General features: G+C 45.4%; 1 protein-coding gene across 11 annotated transcripts in view; it reads right to left on the minus strand.

Moving 5' to 3' along the window:
* Positions 1 to 26,217, minus strand: part of KANK1 (KN motif and ankyrin repeat domains 1) — a 128,786-nt gene that overhangs the window by 9,009 nt on the left and 93,560 nt on the right. For 8 of the 11 annotated variants that reach the window (XM_065047257.1, XM_065047259.1, XM_065047260.1 and 5 more), the window contains 5 exons: positions 16,377 to 19,031; positions 6,003 to 6,221; positions 5,059 to 5,167; positions 3,240 to 3,449; positions 1,171 to 1,258 (listed from right to left, as the gene is read on the minus strand). In XM_065047257.1, the coding sequence (XP_064903329.1) occupies positions 1,171 to 1,258; positions 3,240 to 3,449; positions 5,059 to 5,167; positions 6,003 to 6,221; positions 16,377 to 19,031 (3,281 nt within the window). Of the gene's footprint in view, positions 1 to 1,170; positions 1,259 to 3,239; positions 3,450 to 5,058; positions 5,168 to 6,002; positions 6,222 to 16,376; positions 19,032 to 19,420; positions 19,919 to 19,949; positions 20,160 to 21,280; positions 21,306 to 26,217 lie in introns of those variants that run through there. The other 3 variants (XM_065047264.1, XM_065047256.1, XM_065047263.1) reach the window with 3 other exon arrangements.

The following is a 26,217-nucleotide window of genomic DNA, read 5'->3' on the forward strand; positions in this document are numbered from 1 at the left end:
TTTCACGGCATGTGATGCAATTCCTTCAGCAGCTACAAGATCTCAGTATGTTGGAAGAGGTAGAGACAATTTATACAGACCTCTAGCTGTACTGAGATTTACCCTTTTTGGACAAAACTTCTTTATCAGCAGAGAGGGAACAAGAGCTGATTAGTCTGCAGTTTTCAGATACAAAGCACCACTTGTGCTGGTAAAGACTTGAAACAGAAGAAAGAAACATGTAAATTCAAATTACACTTCCAAGACAGAGATCACCTGGTTATGACATTTTTGACACTTTCAACTCTGACTTGGCCTAAAGCATTTGTTATTTGAATGCCTGAACTACTCCTGAAGGACTAACAGGTCATCAAAAACTACTCATCACGACTGTATTATATTAAACCACCTTTCAAAACCCTCGTTGGACCACAGATGTCATAACTAGACACAGACAATATCTGCATCTGTTATTAAAAGACAATGTTATTGTCTTCAAGAAGCTGCAGATGCTTCGTAGCAGAGGAGACTGGCACTGGATTGTTGCCTTTTACATCACCACACAACTGTAACAAACGCAAAATTCGATTTCATACCACTTAGCAGTGTTCCTTTGCTTTCAGATTGCCCTCAGAAAGTAGCATAGACAATTCTTTTATGAGGCATTTGGGCAATTGCAACCTGAAGCAAACACATCCTTATTTCTTGAGACTAAGCATTAACAATGAATCCTCCTTACTCTCTGCTGGTAAGCGAGACGGAAGCAGTGTTCCCGTGCTTAGGAGGCAGAGCACATTCAGTTTCAGAACAGACTCTGAGCTTTTGTCATGGGAAGAAAACAGGCTCCTCACCCTGTGCAGTCTGTTAATGAGAGGCCTGAGAGCCATCCACAGCAGTGTAAAGCAACACTTACAAAAATAATACGTGAATGCACGGACGTGTTGAAGCTGCGCTTTCACGTTACTGTTTTTATGTGTGCACCTTAGGATGATGACACCCCAGCACACAAAGCACAAGTACGTTCTCTGGACAAAAGTCTCCTGATAGAAGCAGCAGTTTGTGACTCTTCTGGGAAAGATGAAGTCCTCTTCTGACTAGCCACTGTGGTGCTGGTCCTGCAAAATGAGAAGTCACCCCTCCCCGAAGTTCTTCTGTTGCAGCTCAGAGAGAATTTTGCCCTGCATTGCTTACCACATCTTTGTTGGTCAATGCCTTGGGGTCATCAATGTTGTTTCTCAGCAGGTAACAGGCAGAAAGCATCTTTTCACTTAGTTCGTACCTGAGGGAGACAGCAGAATACATGGTACATTTCAGTTTTTCTCTCAATGTTTCAGCATAGAAACATTTACCTTTCCAAAAGTCATGAGAGAATGAACGTTTCCAGGCAAGTCATCAGCTGCTGCAATGCAGAAGAGGCTCTGGCAGCTCTTTTCTGTGGGGACCCCCTCCCTCCATGGCACACACAGCTGCTGGCAGGGCCACGGACCCCCAAGAGGAGGAAAAATGTGTTTCCCAGATGCAGGTGGGAGGAGCAGTGGGAACAGAGAGCAGAAGAGGCCTCACTTCTGAGCTTTAGACTTGGCAGTCTTCTAGTGGAAATTCTCACCTACTGCTCTGCGAGTGCAGAGCATGTATTACATGCTCTGTGCTTTGATTACTTGATTAACAAGAGGAAATGCCAATAGTTGTGATGGAAATGGAATTACCCAGTGGGAAAGGGCACAGGCGGTGCCTCCCTGCCGGCTCCCGCTTTATCCTGTTCACCCAAAACTGGCTTTCTCAACCTGTCCACTCTGGAAATTTAGTCTTTCTCTAGTTCCCCTTCATATTCTCACTTCTGCCCCCTTTCCACCAAAGATTTCAAAGCTCAGGGAACAGCTGAAAAAAACCAAGAAGGCCCACGCACGTGCCACACGGCATGCCAGGCTGTAGCCAGCCATCTCTGCCTGTCGGCTGCCACAGAGCATGCAGGTAATCTTCCAGGAGAATTCTCCCAGCCAGTGGAGAGGCTAACACACTCGTGTGTAAGGCAGGCAATTTAGCCCTCCAGGGTTAGAAGCCAGCTGCTGGTGCTTCCAGAGCAATGAGATACTCCAACATCATACGGACCACACTTGGTCCCACAAGGCCACGCGCCCTGCCTCCTCCCTTCAAAGGGCATTGCCAAGACAGCCCCAAGTACATTTGGCTATCTAAGATGTCCTGCTGCCCCTTTTCACCATCACCACTTGCTAGGGTAAACAAATCAGAGAGCTCCTTTGTGCAACTGCCCATCTTCTTAATGCCACCTGTGAAATAACAGGCTATCCTACAGTATTGTAAAAATGAAGCTCAGGGGACTTCAAAATTCACAGCTACAGGGCCTACGAATAACTCATAATGAATTTCTGCATCCCTTTTATTTAGCAGTTGATAATTACAGCTAAGTTTGATGCTAAGCTACAACTCCAGTGTCTTAGTTCTCTTACTGTTATTCTTCCACTTACATAATTTTCCAAGTTAGCACACTTGTAAACATCCGGCAAATTCAGTATCTGTAAAATATCCCTTTACTGTCTGTTTATACTTCCTTTTGATAAAGAATCAGTAAAAACTCACCACACTACTGCTTTCCATGTGCCAAAATAAATACATGCCTTGCTTGTCAAACGCTACCTTACATAGCTCCTTACCAGCAATTTCAAAAGTGACTTAGACATGAAATGCTGAACAAATGCATGACAGTGGCCTTAAAGTATACCAGACTACCTGCCTATATGAAGCATGTGATCTCAGGGTTGGATGACCTCCTTGCTGCTGCACCCCATCATCTTGCTGAGTAGCACCAGCCACGGCTGAGATGCTGTGGAAGGTGCAAATGCAAGATGCGCTCCCAGCAGGCTACTGACCTGGCATCCGTGGCTCAAGACTCGCTTGCTTACTTACTCTTTTACAGGCTGAGCAAGGTATTGCCTGCTCCCAAATGAGAGTCTCTGCTGGGGAGGAGCTGCCTGGGACTCACTATAAATGGACCATTTAAAGTTGTGGAGGTCAGCTGCTGGAAAGGACACCCTATGACACCTCCTCCCCACTTACATAGGGTCATTTTGCCATGAAACTCCATCTGGTTACCCGCTGGAGGAAGAGGGACGTGGGCAGCAGTCAAGCAGCGATGGGGCTGGTGCCTTCTCCACCAGCTCAGGCACAGCCCACAACTCGCCCTGTGCAATGAGGCAGTGGTGACCCCCATAGAGATCCTGAGAAGAGGGTGAGCAGCTTACCTCTCTCTGATTTCTACCTCCTCGGCCTCACACTCTGCGGGGGGGCTGTCCTTCTCTGCCCCCATGGCGCAGACCTCTGGGGCGCAGGGCAAGGGCTGCCCCTCTTCGGTGTGCCGTCCACCGGTGTACTCGTGCTCCTCGCACTCCTCTTCCGAATCTGACGAAGAGCTCTCCTCAGAGCTGGAGTCGTCGCTGGACGTTGTCTCATACCTGGGGGAAGAACGGGCAGGGGCGCTTGCTCAGTGCCATCCAGAATCACAGAATGTCAGGGAATGGAGGGACCTCAAAAGCTCATCCAGTCCAATCCCCCTGCAGGAGCAGGAACACCCAGATGAGGTTACACAGGAAGGTGTCCAGGCGGGTTCTGAATGTCTCCAGAGTAGGAGACTCCACAACCCCCCTGGGCAGCCTGTTCCAGTGTCTGTCACCCTCACTGAGAAGAAGTTTCTTTTCATATTTAAGTGGAACCTCTTGTGTTCCAGTTTGAACCCACTGCCCCTTGTCCTATCATTGGTTGTCACCAAGAAGAGCCTGGCTCCATCCTGGTGACACTCACCCTTCATATATCTGTAAACATAAATGCGGTCACCCCTCAGTCTCCTCCAAACTAAAGAGACCCAGCTCCCTCAGCCCTTCCTCATAAGGCAGATGCTCCACTCCATCCAGCAGTGGTTGGAACTCGCCTGCGCTGGGACAAGTCGAAAAATGTCTTGCAAAGGCTTAGTGTTCCTGCCTTCTACTCACAGGACCTTTTCTACTCACTGAACTCAGTGTCACTACCAACCGACACTGTGATTATTATGTGCACAGTGTGTAATGAAAGAAGAACAAACATTTTTAAACAAAGTCTTAACACTCTGTCAGACCTTGCCTTAGCCCCAAAATGAAATTACTCCATTCAGAGTGAATTATGTTGTTTCCTTGCTAGGCAGATACAAGCACGGAAGCTAACCACCCTATCTAAAACCAACAGCCACAATTTTAACATTTTTTTCCTGTGATGATCCAAAACATTTTGATATTTTACATGAAATATAAACTATCTGGACAATTATAATGCTGATTCTAATGAATTGTCTTATCTCACTAACCTCAAAAGCTGATGAATTAATGTACTAAGCCTATTCTTAAGAGGGATTTATGAGTGACAACATTCCCCCACTGTAAGTGATAATACTTTTAGTCAGTATGTATGAAATTAATTAATTGCAATATTTAGGCTCTGTAGTGCACAAGGAATTTGTAGTAAAGAAAATATAACCTGAGGAAAGGGCTAGAAAAGCTATACAAAACCACTTTGGTGAAACCATTTAAAAGTTCTTTACAACATTCTGCAAGGGTAAATCATATTTTAAAAGAACGTAGTTTTCTACACTGTTTTCTGCATTTGTCTAGCAAAGTTCCTGTATCCATCAATCACAAAGTCAGAAAATTTAATTCGTAGGAAATACCATCTCTTGCTGTATTGTTCCATAACACAATGCTGCACTTGTCAGCTGCCAAAGAGATATTAAAAGTTTGCCTTACTAAAATATCACCTGAGAAACATTCTGAAGGCTCTCTGAGTTTGTTTCATTTTCCCGTGTTAAATTTGGCAGCAATCTAACCTACACGTACTTGATACTGATGCCACATGATCTGAAAGCACAAAAGGGTCACAGGTGATTAAGATGAGTTCAGCTGTTATGTTCTTCCCTCTGACCCTTAAACTCAGCAGAAGCACCTCAGCCTGAAGGACCAAAGCTCTGCACGAGCTCCTGGGCTCCTTCCCACAGTGAAAGTGCCACAACAACAGGTATTTTGGAGACAGGTCCCTTACCCGCCGTTAATGCCAACAAACTGCAGGTTCTTCTTGGTGTTGCTCAAATCCTTTTTGCCGTCCCTTTTCTTCATGATGGATTTGAGTGTGTTTTCATTATTAGCACATACTGTTGACAATGGAAGCAAAGCACATGTATCAGTACAAATCTGCAGCCGGCTTTGACTGCAGCAGCTTTAGACAACTTTTGAAAACAAACAAGCACGTTTCTGTTTAATTTACCAATTGAAGCTGGTCTTTCTGATCCTTTTCTATGTATAGTCATAGTGTGAAATGCACACTGGAAATACAGAAGAACACTTCCAGAAACAACTTTGGAAAAGGTAAACTAGCTTAGCATAACTTGTCCATCTTCCAACATGCTGCTAATCTTTACGATGCCTTAGAAAACTTCAAGGAAAGACACTTCTTTTTTCTTTGCTATCTGTGGAAGACTCCTAATACTGACATGGACTACTCTACTCCATTTAGGAAATCTTAATTCTTGGTGTCAGATGACAGCAGCTAATTGCCAGAAGTAGCACATTAGTACAGACAGCTCATTTAACAATAACCTATTCAACAGGGTGGGGAGGTTCAGTCAAGGCTGGTCTTCCAGAATTTAATATTCACTGAAACAACTTTTAAACCCATCTCTACGCATAAAACATGAAAAACATTCATATCGATTCAAGCCTTTTAAAAAAAAAGTTATTTTATTAACCCTTTCTCCCTCAGTACATAACTCTTACGAAGACACTAAATGGCATTTCACTCATGCACTACAATCTGCCATTTAAAAACTAACCCCTATCTGCAGACGCACAATCTCACACTGCGACTGCCCCCGTAGCTGCATCATTCCCTGCTTTCGCAATTCTGAGAACCTTGAAAACCTCCTTTAACTGTATTTCATATTCAAACTCCATCAGCATGATGAAAGATGAATGTGAGCCAGTTATTACCATAGAGGCCAGAGGCAAGCTGGTCATCTGTCAGGTTAATTGGAGAGAGAGTTTTGTCCTGAGAAGAAAAGGACTTCCTTCCCCGAACGGCGTCCACCAGGGGAGTCTTCCTCTCCTCCTGAGCAGGCACCATGTCCTGCTCCAATTTCAGCGCTCGCAAATTTGAAGTTAAGTGGGTGTTTGCAAGTTGGCCATGAGGGATGTACTCCAAAGTAGCACCTGCCAGAGAAGACAGTAGGCATCACAGAGGAGTCAGACTAAAACATTTCTGTCAACACTGTGATAAACAGAGGGGAAAAAACCCCACCAAAACTGGAAAAAAACATGTGTTTTACAATACTCTTTTCTGAGGGTCCAACAGGAAAAGGGTGTGATACTTTTCAGAAAACACACCAAAAATAGCTGTGAGTTTTTCTTTCCATGCAAACATACAATACAATGAAAAACGACAAAGATATTTGCTTTAAAATGGATGAAAGGAATGGTCCTTCCTTTTCCTTCTCTTTCGGTAGGCACAGTGATCCCAGCTCCCGCCACCCTGGCTCAGGTGGACTGACCGTGCTGCCCATCGCTGACGTGCCTGGAGAGCACGTTCATGGGCTCTGCACGTTCCTTCTGCACAAGCAGCACCCTTTTCATCTTACTTTTTATTAAGAAACGTCATTTTCCATGAAAGCAGAAACTTTTCAGGAAACTTTCCTTTTTGCCAGCATTCCACTAATTCTGAAAGTTATATACTTTACCCAGTTACTGAGACAACTGCAACAAACCCCCACCCACTGCATTTCTTTCTATTTTTTCTTCCCCCCCCTATTTTTTTTTTGGACAGGATTGTACTGAGCTAGTAGTTGTATTTAAACCAAATTCCAAATGTTTGGGTTATACTTTTTTTTTTTTTTCTGATTTGCTGGCACCGACTCATTTTTTCCCTTTGTATGTTTAAAAGGCAGCACTAATTAGGCACAGACTTTTACAGATTCCCCTGGAGTTCCTCCAGCTGTGCTATTACAACTGCTCTACAAAGCTGCACAAATGCTTTTGTTTGTGGAACACACTTTTTTTTTTTACACGTACATTCTTAAGTAAACTGGCTAGCATTTCAAGGGGAAAAAAAAGGTAATGTTTAACTTAAAACACCATCCCTTTCCTCTTCCAGCGCTTGCTTCAATCACTTCTGCCTCCACAGGTTTTTTTTCAAGAATTAAGCCACAGCCTCCTCATTCAAATAGATGAGCAGCACTGCACAGGGTGCTAACAGATTGTAGTACGGTAAACTCCAAAAGTTTACTTTTAGAAATACAGTTTGACACCTCTACTGTTCTTGCTAGACTGCCTTTCCCACTTTTTGCTTCACCTCAGTATTTTTTTTCCTATAATAAGACATAATGAAGCCGATTTTTCCAAACGTCATCACTTCCTAGCAGCTTCCTCCCCTTTTCTCCTGTTCCCACCCAAGTCTCTGAGTTCCCAACTAAGTCTCACCCCTTGTGCATTTCCAAGGCGCTTTCAGCAGCAACAAGACGTATTGCCCACTTCCACGGCTGCCTACAGCTTCTCCAGGCTGCTGGGGAGGGCACACGGCAGGGCACTGACACACGTCACTACACGTATAGACAACAAATTTCTGCTCTCTTGGAGAAGCGGGGGCTGAAGGTGGCAGCCGGTGCTCCCTGTGCAGGAGCAACCCCTCGAGAGATGTGCCCGTGCACTTGGGACCAAACAGGCTCCCATGGAGATCAAGAGGGAAGCCCTGCCCCTGCTAACCTGCCCCTCCTCGCTCTGCAGCGGTGACTGGCTTGGTCGGGTCTCTTCCTGACAGCCAGCACCATTCCTCATCCACCAGCCAAGGAGAAGAGAGCTGCCAAGGAGACAGAGCACCAGGCCAAAACCAATGATTTTTAAACTCCCTTAGCTGAAAAACAAGGAAACGGTCTCTCCCGCTGCTTGCTTGGAGCAGTGACAGCTACAATTAAAGAGTACCAAATGGAGTAACTGCTTCCAGCTGCAGCTGGTGGTGGCTGCCTCGGCTGGTTTTACGAGGTTACCCCTTTCTGCTTCAGCCTCCCCACCGAGGACGTGGGAGGGAGCGGAGGAAAGCTGCCCTGATGCAGCAGCAAAGCCTCTGAGGCTGCACGGGTTTACTGTCAGACGAAGTCTCTCTGTCCCCTGCCAGGTGCCACAGTCTCCTCTGAAGGCAGCTGAGACACCCGCAGCATGTCCTGGGGGCACGGGGGTGTTTGTATGAGCTGGAGCTGAGGGTGGTGGCAGAGCTCTGGCGGGGGAGACAGGCGGCCCTGCCTGACGTGAACTGACAGCACCTTGGTGCACCCTGTGAATCCCCTCAGCAACACTCAGCTGCCCAAAGCCAGAGTCTGAATTTCCTCGGGTGTCTCCCTCCTGCCCTGTGACACAGCTGGCGACGGAGCTGCAGGGTAGGACACAGAGAAAGGAGAAGGACAGTAGCAGACTTGTCTCCCCCACCTCACAGGCTCTCTCCTAGCTAAACCCACCACTGATGCAACAAGATCTCACTAGGTTCCCTCTTCTGGTTCACCTTTTGGTGGCTGAAAGCACCACACTGAGCTCAGAACCTATGTTTGTTGTCCATGCCTTCAAATGAAGAAGGCAGCAGCTCTGAGGAGACCATATAGCAGCCTTTCAGTCCTTAAAGCGGACCTACAAGAAAGCTGGAGGGGGAATTTTTACACAGGCATGTAGTCATAGGACAAGGGGTAACAGCCTTAAACTGAGAGGACATTTACATTAGATTAGACATTAGGAAAAAATTCTTCACCGTGAGGGTGGTGAGGCACTGGCACAGGCTGCCCAGAGAATTTGTAGATGCCCCATCCCTGGAAGTGTCCGAGGCCAGGCTGGATGGGGCTTTGAGCAAGCTGGTCTACTGGAAGGTGTCCCTGCCCACAGAGGGTGGGTTGGAACTAGATGTTCTTGAAGGTTCCTTCCAACCCAAATCATTCTAGGATTCTATGAAGATGTGTCCTGCTCAGCCCCCAGCGCGTGACAAAAGAGGACACCAAGGCTTGGGAACAGGTACACAACAAAAAAGTGTGCATTAGACAAACTGGCCAGTACACTCAATCCTCCCAAGACAGCTGTTAGATGTTTACACTTACTGCTTTTACAGAACTTAAGGTTCAAGGATAGACGGCTTTGAGCCCAACACAGCATTAATGCTGCAAGCCACTAATTAGCATTTAACATCAGCTCTCAGGCCTTCCTTTAGAAGACAGCCAACATAAAGATGTTGGAGAGCAAACCTAGTGAAATCGCTTGGAAAATGGATAAAGGAAACAGCTATGCTACCCAACGCTATGGTCATTAATTTAACAGATAAATCGACTGCAGCTCAAACCAAAACACTGACTGAGCCAAGTTCCCTCTTCCCCCAACAAGGCTGCAGGGTTGCTGTCGGGACCGCAGGCACCACACGCTTCTCAAGTGTGGAAGTGAAAACCTGGCTGAAGATCACCAACGTTCTACACGAACCTTAAAACAGACTGTTCACCTCCCCTCACACGGATCTCAAGTATGCCCGCACAGAATCCTCCTCAGTGACACCATGTCAGGGTGCACAGCACTGGCAGTGAGCCAGATGATTTTTGGCAGTTAACTGTTCTAGGTGAATAATGCAAACTTGACATAAGTTTTTAAGTATTGATATAGTGTAGCTAACGACAGCACAGAGCTTCCAGGAGTTTCTGAATCTATTTTGCAATCTGGTAGTGGATGTTGGCAAAGTTAACAAGTAATCTAAAAGCAGAAGTATGATAAGGCAAAACTTAGAGACTTCAACTCTTCATAAGCCCTTATGCAGAAAGCTACTTCCATCACTTTCAGAAGGAAACCAGTGATAGAAGCATCTTCAGTGGTTTAATCCCAGTGGTTTGAAGGAATGAGAGCACCTGGTTATGATCTTTTAGAAGGAACATTTTCTCCTAAATAAATGGTACTTCTTCTGAAAATCTCACCAATTTAAACCAGGGTGACAGCAAAACTACTATACATCAGATTACCCATGCCATTTCTGGCACCTATAAAATCCATTTATCGTTATCAAGATGCTATTTCACTTCCGAACTGCAGACCTTCCTTCCCTCCCATTTATGAGAGCGTGAGTGGTTATGTAGTAAGTTGGGTCAGGAAACTCACTGGGTGAATTCTCAACTGTATTTGTCCCCTGAACTTGTGCTGAACTTGAGGTAACAGAGGTCTGGCCTGCACCTGCTATTGAAAAACTTGATTTAGTCTGATGGAATTAAACCTAAGTGTTACTATAAAACCAGTTTAGCTTGACAATACTTTTATACAACTGGAAATCAAGAGAAGTGCATATGAGGCCACAGGAATTAAATACCACCAGGATGAGAACTTAGCTCTCCGGCTGGAACATCACAGGCTTCTAGCTAAAAAAAGGACACGAGCTTGTTGCCTATGTGGTAACTGCACAGAGATTTTATTTTTAACCTGTTGACCAGTGCAAGCATTTATCCGAACAACATAACAGCCAACGATACAACTTACTCCCTATTAAAAACAGCACACAAATTTTTGTCTGGAGCATACACAGCAAGGAAATACTTCTCTTCCACACTGTGTGATTTCTTCACACATAGGTAGCAATAAGCTCCCTATGAAATTACTATAACTGAAGAACACAATCTTCTCCAGTGTCTTAAATCTTATTAAGTTGCTTTTTCTTTAAATAGTTATTTTTTCATAGAAATAATTTCAATATACTGGTCTATGCATTGGAACTACTGAAGAAAAAATTACTAAAGTAAATAAAAAGGCAGTGATGAGCAAACATGCCACATTTAAACATTTACAATGATTGATATTAACCCATCCATCTGATTAATGTGTTACCTCCAGAAGACTAAGCAGAGTTTAATTTTAAAAGGTACTTTTTAGCCTTTCCAGGTTAAGAACCAATGAATTTAAAATTGCCATACATTAACTTTTTATATGATAAACCAACAGAACCCAGATTCACTTGTGACCCAGGCACAGGTCAGTGTTGAAGCTACCATTTGGCTCCAGGGAAAATGTTCCTTCTAACAGGAGGGCTCTTTTAATTGGATTGCAATAACAATCTCAGTTTCTTTTTGACTCTCGGTTTAACCGTGTTCTTTGTGTTGAGAAGCTATTCTCCATCCCAAACTAGCTTGTGAAGCCTGTTTGTTGAAACTGGAAGTCAAAACCGATTCCTTTAATTGAACAAGATTGAACACAAAAAATTACATGTCTGTGAAACAGCTAATCATCTTATTTATGAAATACTCTCTTTTCCAAGACAACTGCGTGTGAACCTCAGTGAAAGCCATCCTTAATTTCTCTGATGAGTGCCGGATCAAAGCATCTCATGATGCTAGGCACAGCCGGAAAGTAATCTCAGAACTTTTAGTTCTTTCTTATTTATGAGGAGTTCATCTTCTCAGCTGATGCTTTGCTGTTCCTGAAATACAACAACACCTCCTTGGAAAAACGGGAATCTCCTGCCATTAAGTGTTCACAGATAAGCCTGTTACCATGGGAGCTGAGCTCTGAACAAAGCTCAGTGCCTGAACATCACATCCCTATGCCACAACACAGGCTGCCAACTGAGGTTTTACCCAAGTCACTCTAAGGGACAAGCCAGCAGGCTGGAGTTCACCACTCCCTAAGCAGCAACGGGCTTGAAAGCAAAAATTAACTACCGCGTGGCAAATCATACTCTTTATTAACTGAAGCAGAAATGAGGAGATAGAGCAGCTTTCAGATTCAAACACACAATGTAGTGCTGCCACAGAATGAAAACAGCAAATGTTCTAATGATAACAGTGATTAGCTTCTGTTAGCACATGACCAGGGAAGGTACATCAAAACCTCTTTAAAGAGGTCTGTGGAGTTTCACTTGAATAACCACTTGAGTAACACCTTCATAATACAATTACTGACCAGGTTCCTGCTTCTCTTCTGAGAATAAAATAGAATGTAAACATAAATAAAATGTTTTTAAAATAAAAACAGAAAAAAACCCCACAGCTAAATGCTTCATCTCCTAAAATAGAGGTTGCTACCATTTTTGAACAAGAGAGGCATTTGAGCTTTATATGTTGTCACAACTAGCATGTCAATAGCTAACACCTGTCACGTGAAAATCGCAGATGAGGCACTGTGCTCTTTGAGATGCCAGCCAGATACACGGGAACAAACAGTACTCATCTGGCACACAGATGTGACCACCTGCATGGCCGCTTTGCACCATGCACTATCTTACAGCGAGTATCAGAAACGCTTCACGTGCATCAGTCACCCTTTCCCCAGAGAGAGATGGATGGATACTGTTTGTTACACAAACAAGCACGTCTGTACAGAAACCTAACCTGGTGATCAGGGCACGCATCTGTGGCAGAGCAGAAGCTGAGGGTTTCACTCCCTTGCCTAGATGCAGACAACCAGTGTGATCTGTAGCAGCCCACTGTTTTGTCAGGTCCACCGACATGCCTGCGCCTCAAACAGCACCAGCTCCCGAGCCTCAGGCAGCTCCAGCTGGAGCTCAAGGCTCCAGTTGCACTACCGAGGTCCACGCTGCCTGGAGAGGGGCTGCCAAGCCATTCAGCCAGCCTACAAAACTTTGTAAAACAGAAGAGCTGTAAGAGAAAGCAGCTTTCTCCCGTTCCCCGCTGGTTTTGCATTATGAAAGGCAACACAGAGAGAGACAACCACGGCCACGCCATCAGCCCGACACACCAGCTTTGGACATCAGAGGTTTCTCACACCACCACCACCACCACCAACCATTCCTTCGTTCCTTCCATTGTGCCCCTTTGCCTGCCTCCCCAGCCCTGAGTGAAAGTTAGAGTCGAAAAACCTTGAAAGATCTTCCAACCAGATGACACATCATGTTTTCCTAACACCTGAGGCTTTTCACACCACTTGCTTCACACTTCCTTTTGCTCTCTCAAGACTTAATAAGTTGCCTCTTTCCTCACAATGATTAGTGTAATGCTTCCACTGGGGTGCTCAGTCAGGATTGCTCCAATAAGTGACCATAAAGCTGATACTCCAAAGATCACTGAGGCAAAATAACCACGCATCTTCAGGTCAAATATGCTCAGGTCATTTTTGGGGGCATTGGCAGAGCACTTGTTTTTAAATACCACCCTTGCAAACTCCTTGCCTGTGAAAGACATCCATCTACAAGACTCATTAAAAGTCCATGTAATTAAAACCCTAACAAGTGACATGAGGCCTCTGGCTGATAATTTGCAAAACACATCACACGATTACTGAAATGTAATTTTCTGAAACCTCTCAAAAATTCTCTGACAATAACTGGAGAACAAGAACATGCTCGCATCTCTTAGTGATCCTGCATGCTGCCTGGGTTAAGAGTAAGGATCCATTAGCATCTAGGTTTGTCACCCTCAGCCATTTGATCCAGCTGGGCACAGACAGGGTGCCAATGCTGGCTAAAATGACTTTGCAGAGTGGAAATCAGCTTGCCTGGCCAGCAGGTTTAACTTCCCTGACTCCATTAGGGCTTCTGACAGACAGTGCATATGTAAATAAGAGTTGCTTAGTTACGGAAGTGATGGTGTTTATTTTGCAACAAGCAATATACTAATTGCTAATAGGCCTGGTTCAGAGATCATCTCAGAGGTCCGCTTGGTGTGTGTCTAAGGATGCCAACTGCAGAGCCAGCCCGTGTCCCACTCGGCAGGTTCCAGCTCTCGTGCCTGCGTCTCCATCACCTGCCACACGCTGCTGTGGCAGCCGCCCCTGCAGGACAGCCCCATCTCCCCAGCACTAGCAGGGACAAAATCTGTAAAGGTGAGGACTTGACTGATGTGCCATCTCAGGTATCAGAAGCAGTATGGACCACTAACCCTTTAACATGGCAAACTGGTACCCAAATGACCTGCCTCAAAGCCAGGTCAGGTGTTTCTGCCCTAAAAGGACATGGCCTGTAAGAAGCACTTCATAAGGATGCTCTTTGAATACTAAAAACAACGCTACTGTTGCTAATCTGAAACCAGATGCTTCTGCCTCTATTTTCAGGCTGTTTTCCTAAGAAACAGAGGCTTGTGAGGTCATGCTTCTTTCAATAACCTAAACCTGACGGCTCATTTTAACCAAACCAGATGGAGAGACTCAGTGCTCTGAAAGACTTTCATATTTATACAAGCTTTAGAGAAACCAGGCCTGGAGAAATAGGTGCTAGTGAGTTCACCCATGAGACACTTGAAAAGCTAGATCCAAGAGAGCTAAACGTGAGGAAAGACTTAGTAAGGGCTCACAAGCTATCAGGAGATACCGATGCACGGGCAAAGAAAAAAAAAAGGTGACTTTGTTAGTTCCAATGCTTACAGAATTATTAAAGTTAGTGCTTCATTCAGCAAAAAAGCCCTTTGCAGGAAAAAGTAACATGTGACTTGTGAAACCACTGAAACAGGCAGCAGGACCAGCAGATTAGTGTAGTAAAGGCAGTATTTTCAAAATTTATAGAAAAAAGAAGGGGAAACATTTCAGGCTCATGACCTCCTTCCCACCCCAATTCTCCATGGGTCTAAACGGCTATAGCCTAGAGCTTGATTTATGCACACAGTCCTGGCATGCAGTTCTCACCAGGGACTAAAAATAAAGAGATTTTACACACAGCATCCACAGCTAAAGATAATGGCATTACAAGTTAAAGTAAGATTATTCCAAAATAATTTTATGAAGAATGTGAAATCCGAATCCGAGTAAGAACATCTTCAGTAAAATATGATCCATCACTCCACCTGTGTCTAAATATTTTTAAGTCTCTAGACTACACATCTGATACTTTGCAGTAAGAGCAGAGAAGGGAACTGAGGATTTACAGCTAGTAAAAATTGTCATTCACTGCTTTTAAGGACACTTCTGGTGTCTGATAGATATCCTAATTATTATAGTTGTAAGAAACCCAAAATATAAAATGCGTGCCAGAAAGGTAATAATATTGCATATATAGTATCATATTACATATACGCAGATAGAGTATCATACATTTTCTTTACTGCTATGTAAATGTTGCTTATAGCTTTATATGTGAAGCTAAAATCTTTATTTCAGCTCATTTAATGGATGGTTCAGTTTAGTGCGTGAACACTGAAAAGAATCAGATTTAACAAGCTGCCTTTTAACAAAAATAGGTAACTTTTAAGACAGTAAATAAGCTTCAGGTTCTTTATATAGCAGTGCATTATCCAATATTATTATGCTGACATTATACACCATCTACTCGAGATTTTTTCTTCTATTTCAGCACCCATGATACAGACGAACTTGCACAAGTTTTTCTCATTTCCTTAAACTGTGTTTCAGTTACCGTATGGCAGGACTAAGAAGACAGTATCTAACAAGCACTGCTAGTCATTACGTACTGGTTTCCAGTAAGCCACCATTTATAAATTTAACAGTAATGTGGTTGGATTCACCAATAAGGACTTTGAAAAAATTGTGAAGTTTTAAACCAGACTATCAGACTCCACAAAAGAATAATAATAATTTTTTAAAAAAGTAAGCTACTTTGCTCCAGGGGATAAAAAAATCCCTCAAATTAATTGTATAGATTTTAAAGTTGATAAATAAAATGCAAGGAGCATTTAAATGTCAATTCTTGCCTTTCCTGAGTGTCACCAAAACTTCCAGCAGTAATTACAGCTTATGCCTTTCAAACATGAGGCTGCAATTAGGGATTAGGACAAACAGTTAATGCAACAAGAGAAGATGCAATATGTGGTTTCTATGAAGTGCTCTGGAGCTGCCCATTATAAAGCCATCAACCTTGCTGGAATGGGGAAAGCACCCCACAGCTCTCTGGCTGAGAGCTACAAGGAACAAAGGCAATGGAAGAAACTACAAAATCCAGGGAAATGTTCGTGGAAACAGTTTGATACAGACATTGAATGTGACTTCCAACTCCCAAATCTGACACTCTAGTTTTAAAAAACTGCATGCCAAGTTTAAAGGAAGACCAAAACTACAAGGCCACAGCCATTAATCTTGAATACTCCTGAAGTTATAAAATGGAGTCAGCACCTTGCACAGCAGTCAAACCCTGCATACTTTGCATATCCTGCAAACCCTGGTCAGAGTCAGCATTATCATCAGGCCCTTCAGAGTCTGCTGGGCTGGGAAAAGTAAAAAAATCTCTGTTTTTTCAACTGCCAGTGGTGGGCTGCAGAGAATACCCAACGGGCACGTCCAGCAACCATGTCGTGTTCTGCATTTCATCGGGGAGGACTGCACGTTTGCTTCCAGACTGTGTGAGAGCCCAGCAGGTGACAGACCCGCAGTGCTGGCGAGGAGCAGACCGAACGCACGCCTGGACTCTGGGCTTACCTGACGCGGAACTTCTCTCCATGCACTGTTTCTGAAGGTCAAGGCTCCGCAGCTCCTCCGTGCTGGCGTATTTCATGACGGAGTTGATGGAGGTGAGGGTGCTGATGAGCTGCGAATTGAGAGATCCAATCTGGGAGTGGGGCTCCCCAAAGGCTTCTGCCAGTTCACTGTAATTTTCAGCAAGCAGCATCTGCTGTTCCTGCAGCAGCTTCTGCACGCGCTCGATGTAGTGATCCAAGCCCGTCCTCAGCTCAGGCGGAGGCAGAGGGCTTTCCAAGAGACCGCTCACCGGCTCGCACACAGACTCTCCACCAACACCAATACTCCTGGTGCCAGCCGTAACAACCGGCAATGGAGGAGGTCCACAAGCAATGCTTCTCATTTTAAGACCAACCAGGTAGTTCTCATGAACGTTTATCTGCCCAACACCACAGTCTTTGGTTTTTATCGCAGAGGGCTTTTCAAAGCCAGGGTGGCTAGAGAGCAAGGTGCCCACTCCAACCGAACGCATTTTAGCAGATGCGTGTATGTCTTTCACCCGGCCATCTCCTACCGCCACACTCCGTGTCTCCACGCTCTCTGTGTTGGTCTGTTTATCGTAGCTGCTCAGAGAGGTGTTCGTCCCGCAGTCTGCCAGGGAGGCCACCTCCGTGCTGGTGCACTGGCTCACCATCTCCAAGGCAGTGCTGGTCTGCTGGCTAGCCATAGAAGGCACGGCCATCACCATTGCCTCTGTCCTGCACACAGCCTCTGTGGCTGTTTCGCGGGACACACGCTCCTTGGGGGCACAAACCGCCACGTCCACGGAGCAATCCCCGCAGCCCACAGACCTCACCGCTCCGCCCGCCCGCGCCGGCCGGCTGGGGCTCGGAGCGCCTGCCAGCTCCTCCGTGTTGACGCCAGCTTCACAGACGCTTGTCTCTGTGCCCACCGCCTTATCGTGCAGCTCCACAGACCTCCCCGTGCCCTGGTCCCGCACCTCTGCCCGCTCCCTCACCAGCCACCGGCTCATCGGCAGCTCAGGGCCCGTGGCTGTGCTCCGCACTGCAGGCCTGCAGGAGATGCCAACGCTGCTCGTCTGCAGGTGGTTTCCCACCGACGAATGGGCAACATCCACATGGTCTCCCACCATTTGGTCTCTAGTTTGTATGACGGCTTCCACCATCCTGCTGATGGCACCGGGCTGAGCCATCACGGCTTTATCCACTCTTTTCCTAGACCCAGCTGCCTGCAGCTCCTGTTTCAATTTGGTCATTTCCCTGTCATGGGTTGTTTCCTTTAACTGAACCTCTAATCTGTAAATCTTCTCCTTAAGGGCTTCAATGGTCTGCTGCTGAAGCTCTATCTCTTTCTCAGCCTCCGTAGACAAGCCAAGCATGGCCTCTGTCACCCCGACCCCAGACTCTCTCATTTCTTTCTCTGTCCCCACAGCTACTTCTCTGTGTTGCCTCACAGATCTGTTGTATATAACCACATCGTTCATGTTCTCATCAGCACCTACTGCAACAGATCGGGTTTCTTTTGTCAGGCTTTCTCTGTTCACCCGAAGGTTTCCTGGACTTTCATAGTTGCTATCCTGGATTTTTTTCTCCAGGGCTTGCATCTCAGCAGTCAGTTGCCTGAACTCCTCTATGCTCTGAGAGCTCTGTTCCATGCTCTCTACCTCTTCCTCACAATCTATATACAGTTCTCCACCTCTTCTCACCTGAGACAGGTGTTCCCACTGCTCTGCATTTCCTGCACTGTAAGATCGCTTTCTGAAACCATATATGTCATTTTGAGTGGTTTTCCTCTGGTTTTTGAGCTCGGCCATCATGTGCCTTTTCTCTTCCTGTAACACCGAAATTTTGACTTGCAGCACAGGAATAGTCTTGACTTGCTCCTCAAGCTCCTTGAGACGCTTGAGGGCAATGGCCATTTGCTCCCTGATGTGCTGCAGATGCACCGGGCTCACATTGGTGACCGGTGTGGATATTCCTGAGCTCATGGGGCTGTGACGAATAGAACTGCCCAAGGAGGAGCTAAAGCAGGCGCCATAGTCACCATTCCCCTGATGCCCATTCTGCAGATGCTGAGACACGTGGCTGTACCCGCTGGACCCCACGAAAGAGGGGAGGGAGCTCGTGGAGCCCATGCCTCCAAAGCTGGAAAGCCGGGGCCTGCGGACATCTCCGGGCGTGACCTGCATCATCCTCTCCTGCTCAAGTCGCCTTCGCGTTTCCATGAGTGTTTTTGTTACATGGAGGTTGTGCCGAGGAAGCTGGGGGGAGGGAGGAGGAAGCTGCTTACTCTCGGGGACGGTTAAATAAGAAGGAGATGCTTCAAAAGAAACAGAGGGTCTCGCAGCAATGGATGAAGTTACTTGACTCCTCGCTGCCAGGCAAGACTGCTTGTTCTCATCGCTGTTCGATGAAGAGAGAGACTCTGTGGAGGTCCAGCCACTGCACTGGCCACCAGAGTTCTTGTTACCCGCCGAGGCTGGTACAGCTTTCCTCTTCTTCTGGATGTTTAATTTCTTAATGGTATTCCCCTTTTGTATATCATCCACATACTTCAGAAAATCCAAGTCTAGCTGGTAGCCGTAAGGTGTTTCCACAAAATAGGGGTCCTTCCGTTCTTTTTCATCTTCTCCGTTTATAATAACTTCCACTTTTTCTGGAAAAGAAGAAATAAAATCAGCACTGGAAAAGAAACTATGTCTCAGTAAACTATGTGCTGAAACACAAGTGCTCATAGCACGCCGGAGGCAGAAACTGCTGCTGCAGCTCAGCAAGCAGACCAGCTTTCCGCTGACTGACCCTCAACACTAAATCCTGATTAACTTTTAAAAGTTAATCAGTATGTTTTCAAATGCTCAGAAGCACATACCCACATAAATGTGTACACGCGCACACATGCACACAGATAACGTCTGATAACAAAGGCGCACAGATGTAGCACAGCCAGAAGCTCAAAGCTGTCCTTCCCTGAAACCAACCCCTCCAGCCTTCCCGTGTCACACACATGCTACGCTGTCACGTAAAGATGACAGGATCACAACGTACCGCATGGATCGTCCGGAGACCAACTTCTCTAGAGGGTGCATGCGAGCAGGCAACGGGAACTCTGACCCCACTCCTTATGCAATCGATGCCATTAGACTTTACACAGATCTGCAGCCGTTTTATGGGTTTGCTGCCCCTAGAGCAGCAATACCAGTTTGCTGTCACCTCAGCTCATGTTACTTCCAGCAGTGTCTCTGCGTCCTCTCATTTTAAACTGCATGAAGCCCCCAGCACCAAGACAGGCAGCAGGACCCCCTTCCACCGGGGTCCCAAATTGCAGTGTTGATGAAGACTGTCACCTCGCACGCAAGGAAAACTTGTCTGCCCTCTATACACAGAACTTGCTCCTCCCCAATGCAATCCAAATAAAACTTTACCAGATCTGCAGCGCTTCCTGGAGCTGAATATTTATACTATAACCTGCTCCTCCTCTCCCACTTTAAAAAAAAAAAACAACAACAAAACAACACAAAACCAACTGTTGCGAGTTATGAGCTGGAGGAATAATAAAAGCCAGCTTTCCGGTTACCTGAATTAGCCACATGCCTCTGCCCCCACACTGCAAATTTTCCAGCCACGTACGACTGCCCCAGCTTCATGTGTCAGACGCCGAAGCCCTGCCTCCCTCCCGCTTCTCCTCCTTCACCCCATAAGGAAGCGCGGCCGCGCAGCGCCGGCAGGCCAGGCGCTCCGGCTCCGCCGCCGCGCTCCGCCAGCGCGGCCGCCCTGCCCGCCTCCCCGCGCCCGGGCCGCTGCCCCCGCCCCCGCCCGCCCCGAACGCGGGGCTGCTACCGGGACGGGGCGGGAATTCAGCTCCCTCTCCCTTTTTTAAAAAGGCGAGGTTTGGAAGTCGCGTCCTCTTAAAGGAATATAAGCCTCGGGGAGGGCGCCGGGAGTGGAAAGAAACTCGACTTACTGCAACTACAGGAAGTGACTTAATGTTGTAGTGAAAAAGTTTAGGAGAACGGGGTGTGTGGGGGGGAAGCTCCTGTTTTTCCAGTTTCCTTGGCATGCTTAAGAAAAGCTTTGTCTACAGACGGTGTAAGTGCTTTCATGGTGATCCTTTTTGCTTTTGGCTACCATAGGACACCCTGAGCAGCAGACAGGAGGAGGATGCTGCTCAGGAAAAGTCTACATTCACTGGCACGGGAAAAGAACAGGATGGAGATGCAGGGACCTGTAAGAGCCACTGAAGTGGGGCTGACCTGAGCACATTGGTTTCTCGGTCCGGCAGTATGGACAGACCGTTCAGGAGACACAAACAACCCCCCCAGCCCCAACCACATGTTTCTGCTGAAAGACCAGAGTCTCAGTATGCTGTGGTATTTACTTATAGATGCACCCGAAATAGCCATCTAAATACCAGAGTGGAAGCAAAAATACATGCAGACGCACATACTTTAAGCACATAAGCACACACAGCTCCTTCCATCAGGACTGCCTCAATGTCAGGCAGGCAAAAAGTCTTCAGGACTCCCACTGACAGGGAGGGAATGAGACAGAGCACACTCTTTAAAAATTCTCTGTTTTGTTCCCAGATTCTCATCCTGGCTCCGTTCCCCACAGACAGACAACTCTCCACACCCCGCAGCTCTTCGCCTCAGGATGGTCACCCTTCCTCCCTGACTGCACCCGAGGTTTGTCCCCGCTCTCACACTGTCCCTCACCCCCTGCAGTCTTCTGATCTCCTTCAGCCTTTTTCCCACGCTTTGGATTTCTGACACATTTTTTTCTACTGACTTCCATTTGCTTGCTTCACCAATTCTAACCCAAAATCTGTTTATACTCTTGCCTTTCATCCCAGGCTGTGATCTAGTCACTTCACCCAACCCATGTAAATTCAAGTTCCATCAATTTTACCTGCTCTCCCATTTTTCCCAGTTCCTTCCTGCCGGTCTCGGTCCTTGTCTTCCTAGCCAGCAATATCTCTGATTCTCCCATCACTACACCAGTGAAGTCAGGCAGCTCCTGCACACTGTCCTTGGGCACAACACATAAGTGTTAGATGGGGGAGGGAGGGACAGAGTCTTTGGAAGTCCCAGAAGTTAAGAATTAATGCATCTTCGGAAAGCTATTCATAAAACCTCTAAAAAGACATGCAAATCTCATGTTAAGTCATGAGAGCCAAACTGGAACCTCAGATTTTTTTCTTCTTCACAGAATGGTATTAAGATTGCTGAAGAGAAACTTGTCAAAAATAAATAATAATAAAAATAATCACACTGATGCTGAATCCCTTGCTAAACCTCTCCACAACACCTGGAGGCAACTCAAGTGTCTTCACAATGAAATCCTTTTGGTCCTTGGTGTAAGCTGTCTGTACTACCAGGACACAGTTCCTATCTGCCACTACACAAGACTGTGTGTGGAGCTGACTGCCTGTTATTTATCCTTAAAACCACAAAGTGAACACCCCACGTACAAAATCCCAGTATTGTGAGTTGATGTCTGGAGGCATTTCTTGATACGTTAAGACAAACAAGGATCGGGCATGCAATGTATCAACAACACAACACTGATGCAGTGTGCAGGAGCTGCGCCAATCCTTTGTGCGTTTTGCTGTCTCAGAGAAAGGGCCCAAATGGGTGTGCCTGTTAAGTGTGGAACAAAGCAAAATGGATGGACGTTTTCAAGCTGCAAAAAAATGCTTTTGTTGGTTCCAAAAGAAAAAAAAAAATCTAATAAAAATGAAATGAGTAAACACTCAGTGAAAGTGCAGCCCTTCTTCCTTTCAGCCCTTAGGTGCTGGATCAACCACGGATGCCCTTACTCTCTGGCTTCGGTGGGTGAGTACCAAGTGCTACACAAGATTAACCTCAGAGGAAGCTGCATCTATTTGCCCCTCAGCCAGAAAGTGAGCAAGAGAATCCTACCCCATTCACCCCAACACACACAGAAGTGTTGCGGCAAATACCGGGTAGTATAAAGACTCTCATTAGGCTTCTTGTCTCACCCTTGGCCAACTGATCTCATGGGCACTGCTGAAATTAGAACTGTTCTGCAGTCTCTATAGTAGCTCAGGCAAAGTTTAATCAAGTCACTGTGTTACACTGAGACAGTATGGGCAGACACAAACACAGACACTTTTGTCTGTGAAAGTGCTGCAGGCACTCCTGTTTTCTTCTGAAATGTCACTAAGTGCAATGAGACTCAAGCACATCATACTCTCAGGCCAGTACCTGCGAAGCAAAACACTCTGCAGCACAGAGGCCTCATTGTGGCACCGTCGCTATTAATGCATTTCTCCAGAAGTATGCAAAGACTTCATTTCCCTCTCCCTGCTGCAGGATAACCACAGGCAGGACACAGGCAGCATTTAAAAAATGCACTCTTTAGTTCTCGCCTCCTGCCCTGCTGGGACTGGCTCTGTCCAAACATTCCAGTCTTGCCAAATTCTATTAAATTACATCCTATCCAATGCACTATGTTAAAATATTGAGTCAGCCATACCCAAGTCCACACTAATGGTGTCTGCTCCCAGACCAGGAGAACTGGAAAAAACCCATGACATTTACTTGCTGTGCTTCAGGACTTCTGAGGGAGAGAAAAGCAGTGAAAATGTGAACAGAGTTTTGGTTCTGCAAACTAGTAAAACTTGATTCTAAAGCTACGTTTGAGGGTCCAGGAAGAGCAAAGAGAAGCAACTAAAGATGTATTTCTGTATTTGAAAAATACAGACATCACATCGAAAGCCTTCTCTCCCCATCTGGTTATGGTATCTCCTCTAAGGCATTTTTATCTTGGATGTGGCTGCTATTAAAGAAGCCTTTTCCATTGAAATAATGTTATGCATAACAGAGTGTCCTTCCAGAATTATGGCATAAGACAGTTCATGAAGAATGCTGCAAAGGAAAATACAGAGGCAATAGCTGGCATAAGTGGAGTTCAATCAGTATTCTTACATGCTCAACTTCAGTTTAAACAGTATCTAGGGCAGGAAAATAGGAGATTAAAAAAAAAAAAAAGAGAGAGGAAAAAAGTTCTAACTTTTCGATTCTTTACTGCAACAGAGACAAAACTGATGTTTTTACACTCTCCTCCCACCCCAAATACTATTGTTCTTTTCTCTTTCTGTTCTTCAGCATATATAAATGAGTATGGCCCTTGCATTCTGAAAAGAAGCAAAACATATAAGGCTGAGCACTTCTTCAAAAAGCAAAAGCCAAATGGAAGAACTAGCAATTTTTCTTTTATTCTCCTTTTCAGGTGTTAGGATTTGAGTGTAAGTGAAAAATCAAAACCAAAGAACAAACAACAACAACAACAAAACTCTACCCCAAACACTTGGAAAATAGATCCTGGCCTTGCAGCACACTCATTTGATCAGCTTTCTTTTGGCTAGCAATATACAGAGGATGCCATGAAACTACTAGCTCTCCAACAGTTCAGCCTAGGTCTCCAATATTCTCAAAGGTGTGGAGAAAAAAGCCCAAAAGCCAGACAACCAATGTGTCAGGTTTTTATTTTATTCCAGCAACTGAGAGGGAAAAACAGAAACAGAAGGTTGTTTCTGCCCTTTGCCACACAGCAGGAGCACCGAGTGTTGTATTTTTCCCTGCGTGGTGAAGCACACAGCGTGGCATGAAGCACGACACAGCTGTGGAGCTCAGACTGCCCCAGCTGGCTGCTTGTCCCCCAGATGGAGCAGAACCACCGCAGCACACCAGAGTCCAGCCACAAAACTGCCCATGAGGATACCCGGTGCTGGCCCCAGCCACCCCTCCTGCAGTACGCCAGGCTGGATAACCCACAGCAGCTTCTACAAGCAGCGGCACAATTGCCCAGCACACTACACTACAGCCTAGACCTTCCCCTCTTTTTGCAGTGGAAAAACAACCAGTAAGTACCACATTGTAAGAAAGGTAATCTGTTTTGCTATTTACTCAGCTACAGCTGCTCCCGGAGCAAATGGGATTTAACTCCTGGTGCACCTGAGGCTGCAGGGCATGGGGTACTACAGTCCAAACCAAAATGCCCCAGCCAGAGAGGGATGACTGACCCTGCTACCAACCCCACAGCTACAGGTGCGAAAGATTCTCCTGTTGCAGAAGAATTCCATTTACTGTACGTTTTACTGAAGAAATAAATCGCCAGTGTAAATGCTTGCTGCAAATTTAATCTCAAAGAAAAATGAGGAGCAGAAAAATGGTAAGATATTTTTATAAGGTTTTTAGATTACTTTTTAAAATTTACGGGCCAATACCTCAGCTGGGGAGCTAACTTTTAAATCTGACATCTAAATACTCAGTACTTTGGGTTTGGGCTGTAATCGAAAAATGGGGGAAAGCAACTTCCCTTGTAATAATAACAGAGAAAGGCTGTAGCTCCAACACCATGTAATAAATAGTTTTTTATTTCAAGATGTAGAAGATCCAGCTTAGATATTTGTAGTGGCAAACCTCGCAGAAGTGAATTAAGGACACCACCTTATGAACATAAGCAGCAGCAGCAATGTTGAAGAAAGATGGTTCAGAGGGCTGCTGTGCTTTGGTTGCACCATGAATGCAAACATTAGAGGCCTGGGCTGGATGCTGTACTTACCACACAACATTGGTAAAAGAAGGCATTTTAACAATGGATCTGCTGTTTTAATAGAATGGATCTGCTGTCTTAATACCGTGCTCTTTCTAGGAGGAGTAGGACCATTAAGGCCATTAAAAGAATCGGGTCTTTCCACTGACTTAACTAGGCTCTTCCATTGACTTCATCAACCCACAGTGAAAACAGTCTCTCAAGCAGTTATGTTCTTATGAACCTGAAAACTGTTAGTTGCTTAGTATTACACTAGGATTATCATTATAATAATAACATAATAAAAAAAAAATTAATTGTTTAGCATTAGATTAAAAACGGTGAGCCAGCTCTCACCTTGGTATTAGCAATCAGATGGATGCATAGTCTGGATGACCCACTGTCACCTCCTCCTCAAGGGTCAATTCCTAAACTACAGAACAATTTCTTAACCTTGTAAAAGAGACTCTGGCTTTTTTAATTCTTCTCCTTTGCTGTGTGTTTGCTAACTACATTCTGGCTACTGTTCATAGCTACGAAAACCACAGCATTTTGTCATCACATAGAAAGTGCTCAGCCTGCTCAGCAGCCTGATACTCCAAAGCACATATATATATAAAATGAACAGGCTTTTTGCTGTTAGGAAGGGGGCTTTCAAGGTCATGTTACCTTTTTTACACCTTAAAGGTTTTCTTTCACAGGGTAAAAAGGAGTTACCTACAGAGTTTATATCTGAACATCATGTAACCACAACTAAAAATTATTTCTGTGAGCTGAAAGTGGAAACCACCTTTCAAAAACCACACCTCCTAACCCTCCCTGGTCTTTTGAATGTCTGTAACTTTTACACCTAGATCTCTGAACTGAAAACTTGCAGCTCAAACGTAAGTTCATTTAAAATATAAAATACAGGCTATAAGAAAGTAATGCAATTAATCAACCCTGAATAAAGGATTAATCTTGTTTATGGGAGATCTGTTGCTGGGGGAGGAGGCAAACACAACCAGCTGTTCTGAGAATGACTGCAGTATATGCCCCCTTATCAAAATTCACAAAATCTGCTTTATATTTTTGACAGCTCCCTTATTTGAAGCCGATATGAAGTCTCCTTTTCAACTGCTCTCACTTTTCTGTGAATAGCTCTACATGTGGCAGTTCTGTGGTGGGACATCTTGTATGTGCACCACCTCAAGGCCAGTAACCACAGAAACTCGAAACTAAGAGGTTAGTCTGTTTTGCCTCCGTCACAGGTTCTGACTCAAAGGTCCCAGGGGAAATCAAACCAC

The sequence above is a fragment of the Columba livia genome, chromosome Z, assembly GCF_036013475.1.
Source record: "Columba livia isolate bColLiv1 breed racing homer chromosome Z, bColLiv1.pat.W.v2, whole genome shotgun sequence".
Classification (NCBI taxonomy): domain Eukaryota; kingdom Metazoa; phylum Chordata; class Aves; order Columbiformes; family Columbidae; genus Columba; species Columba livia.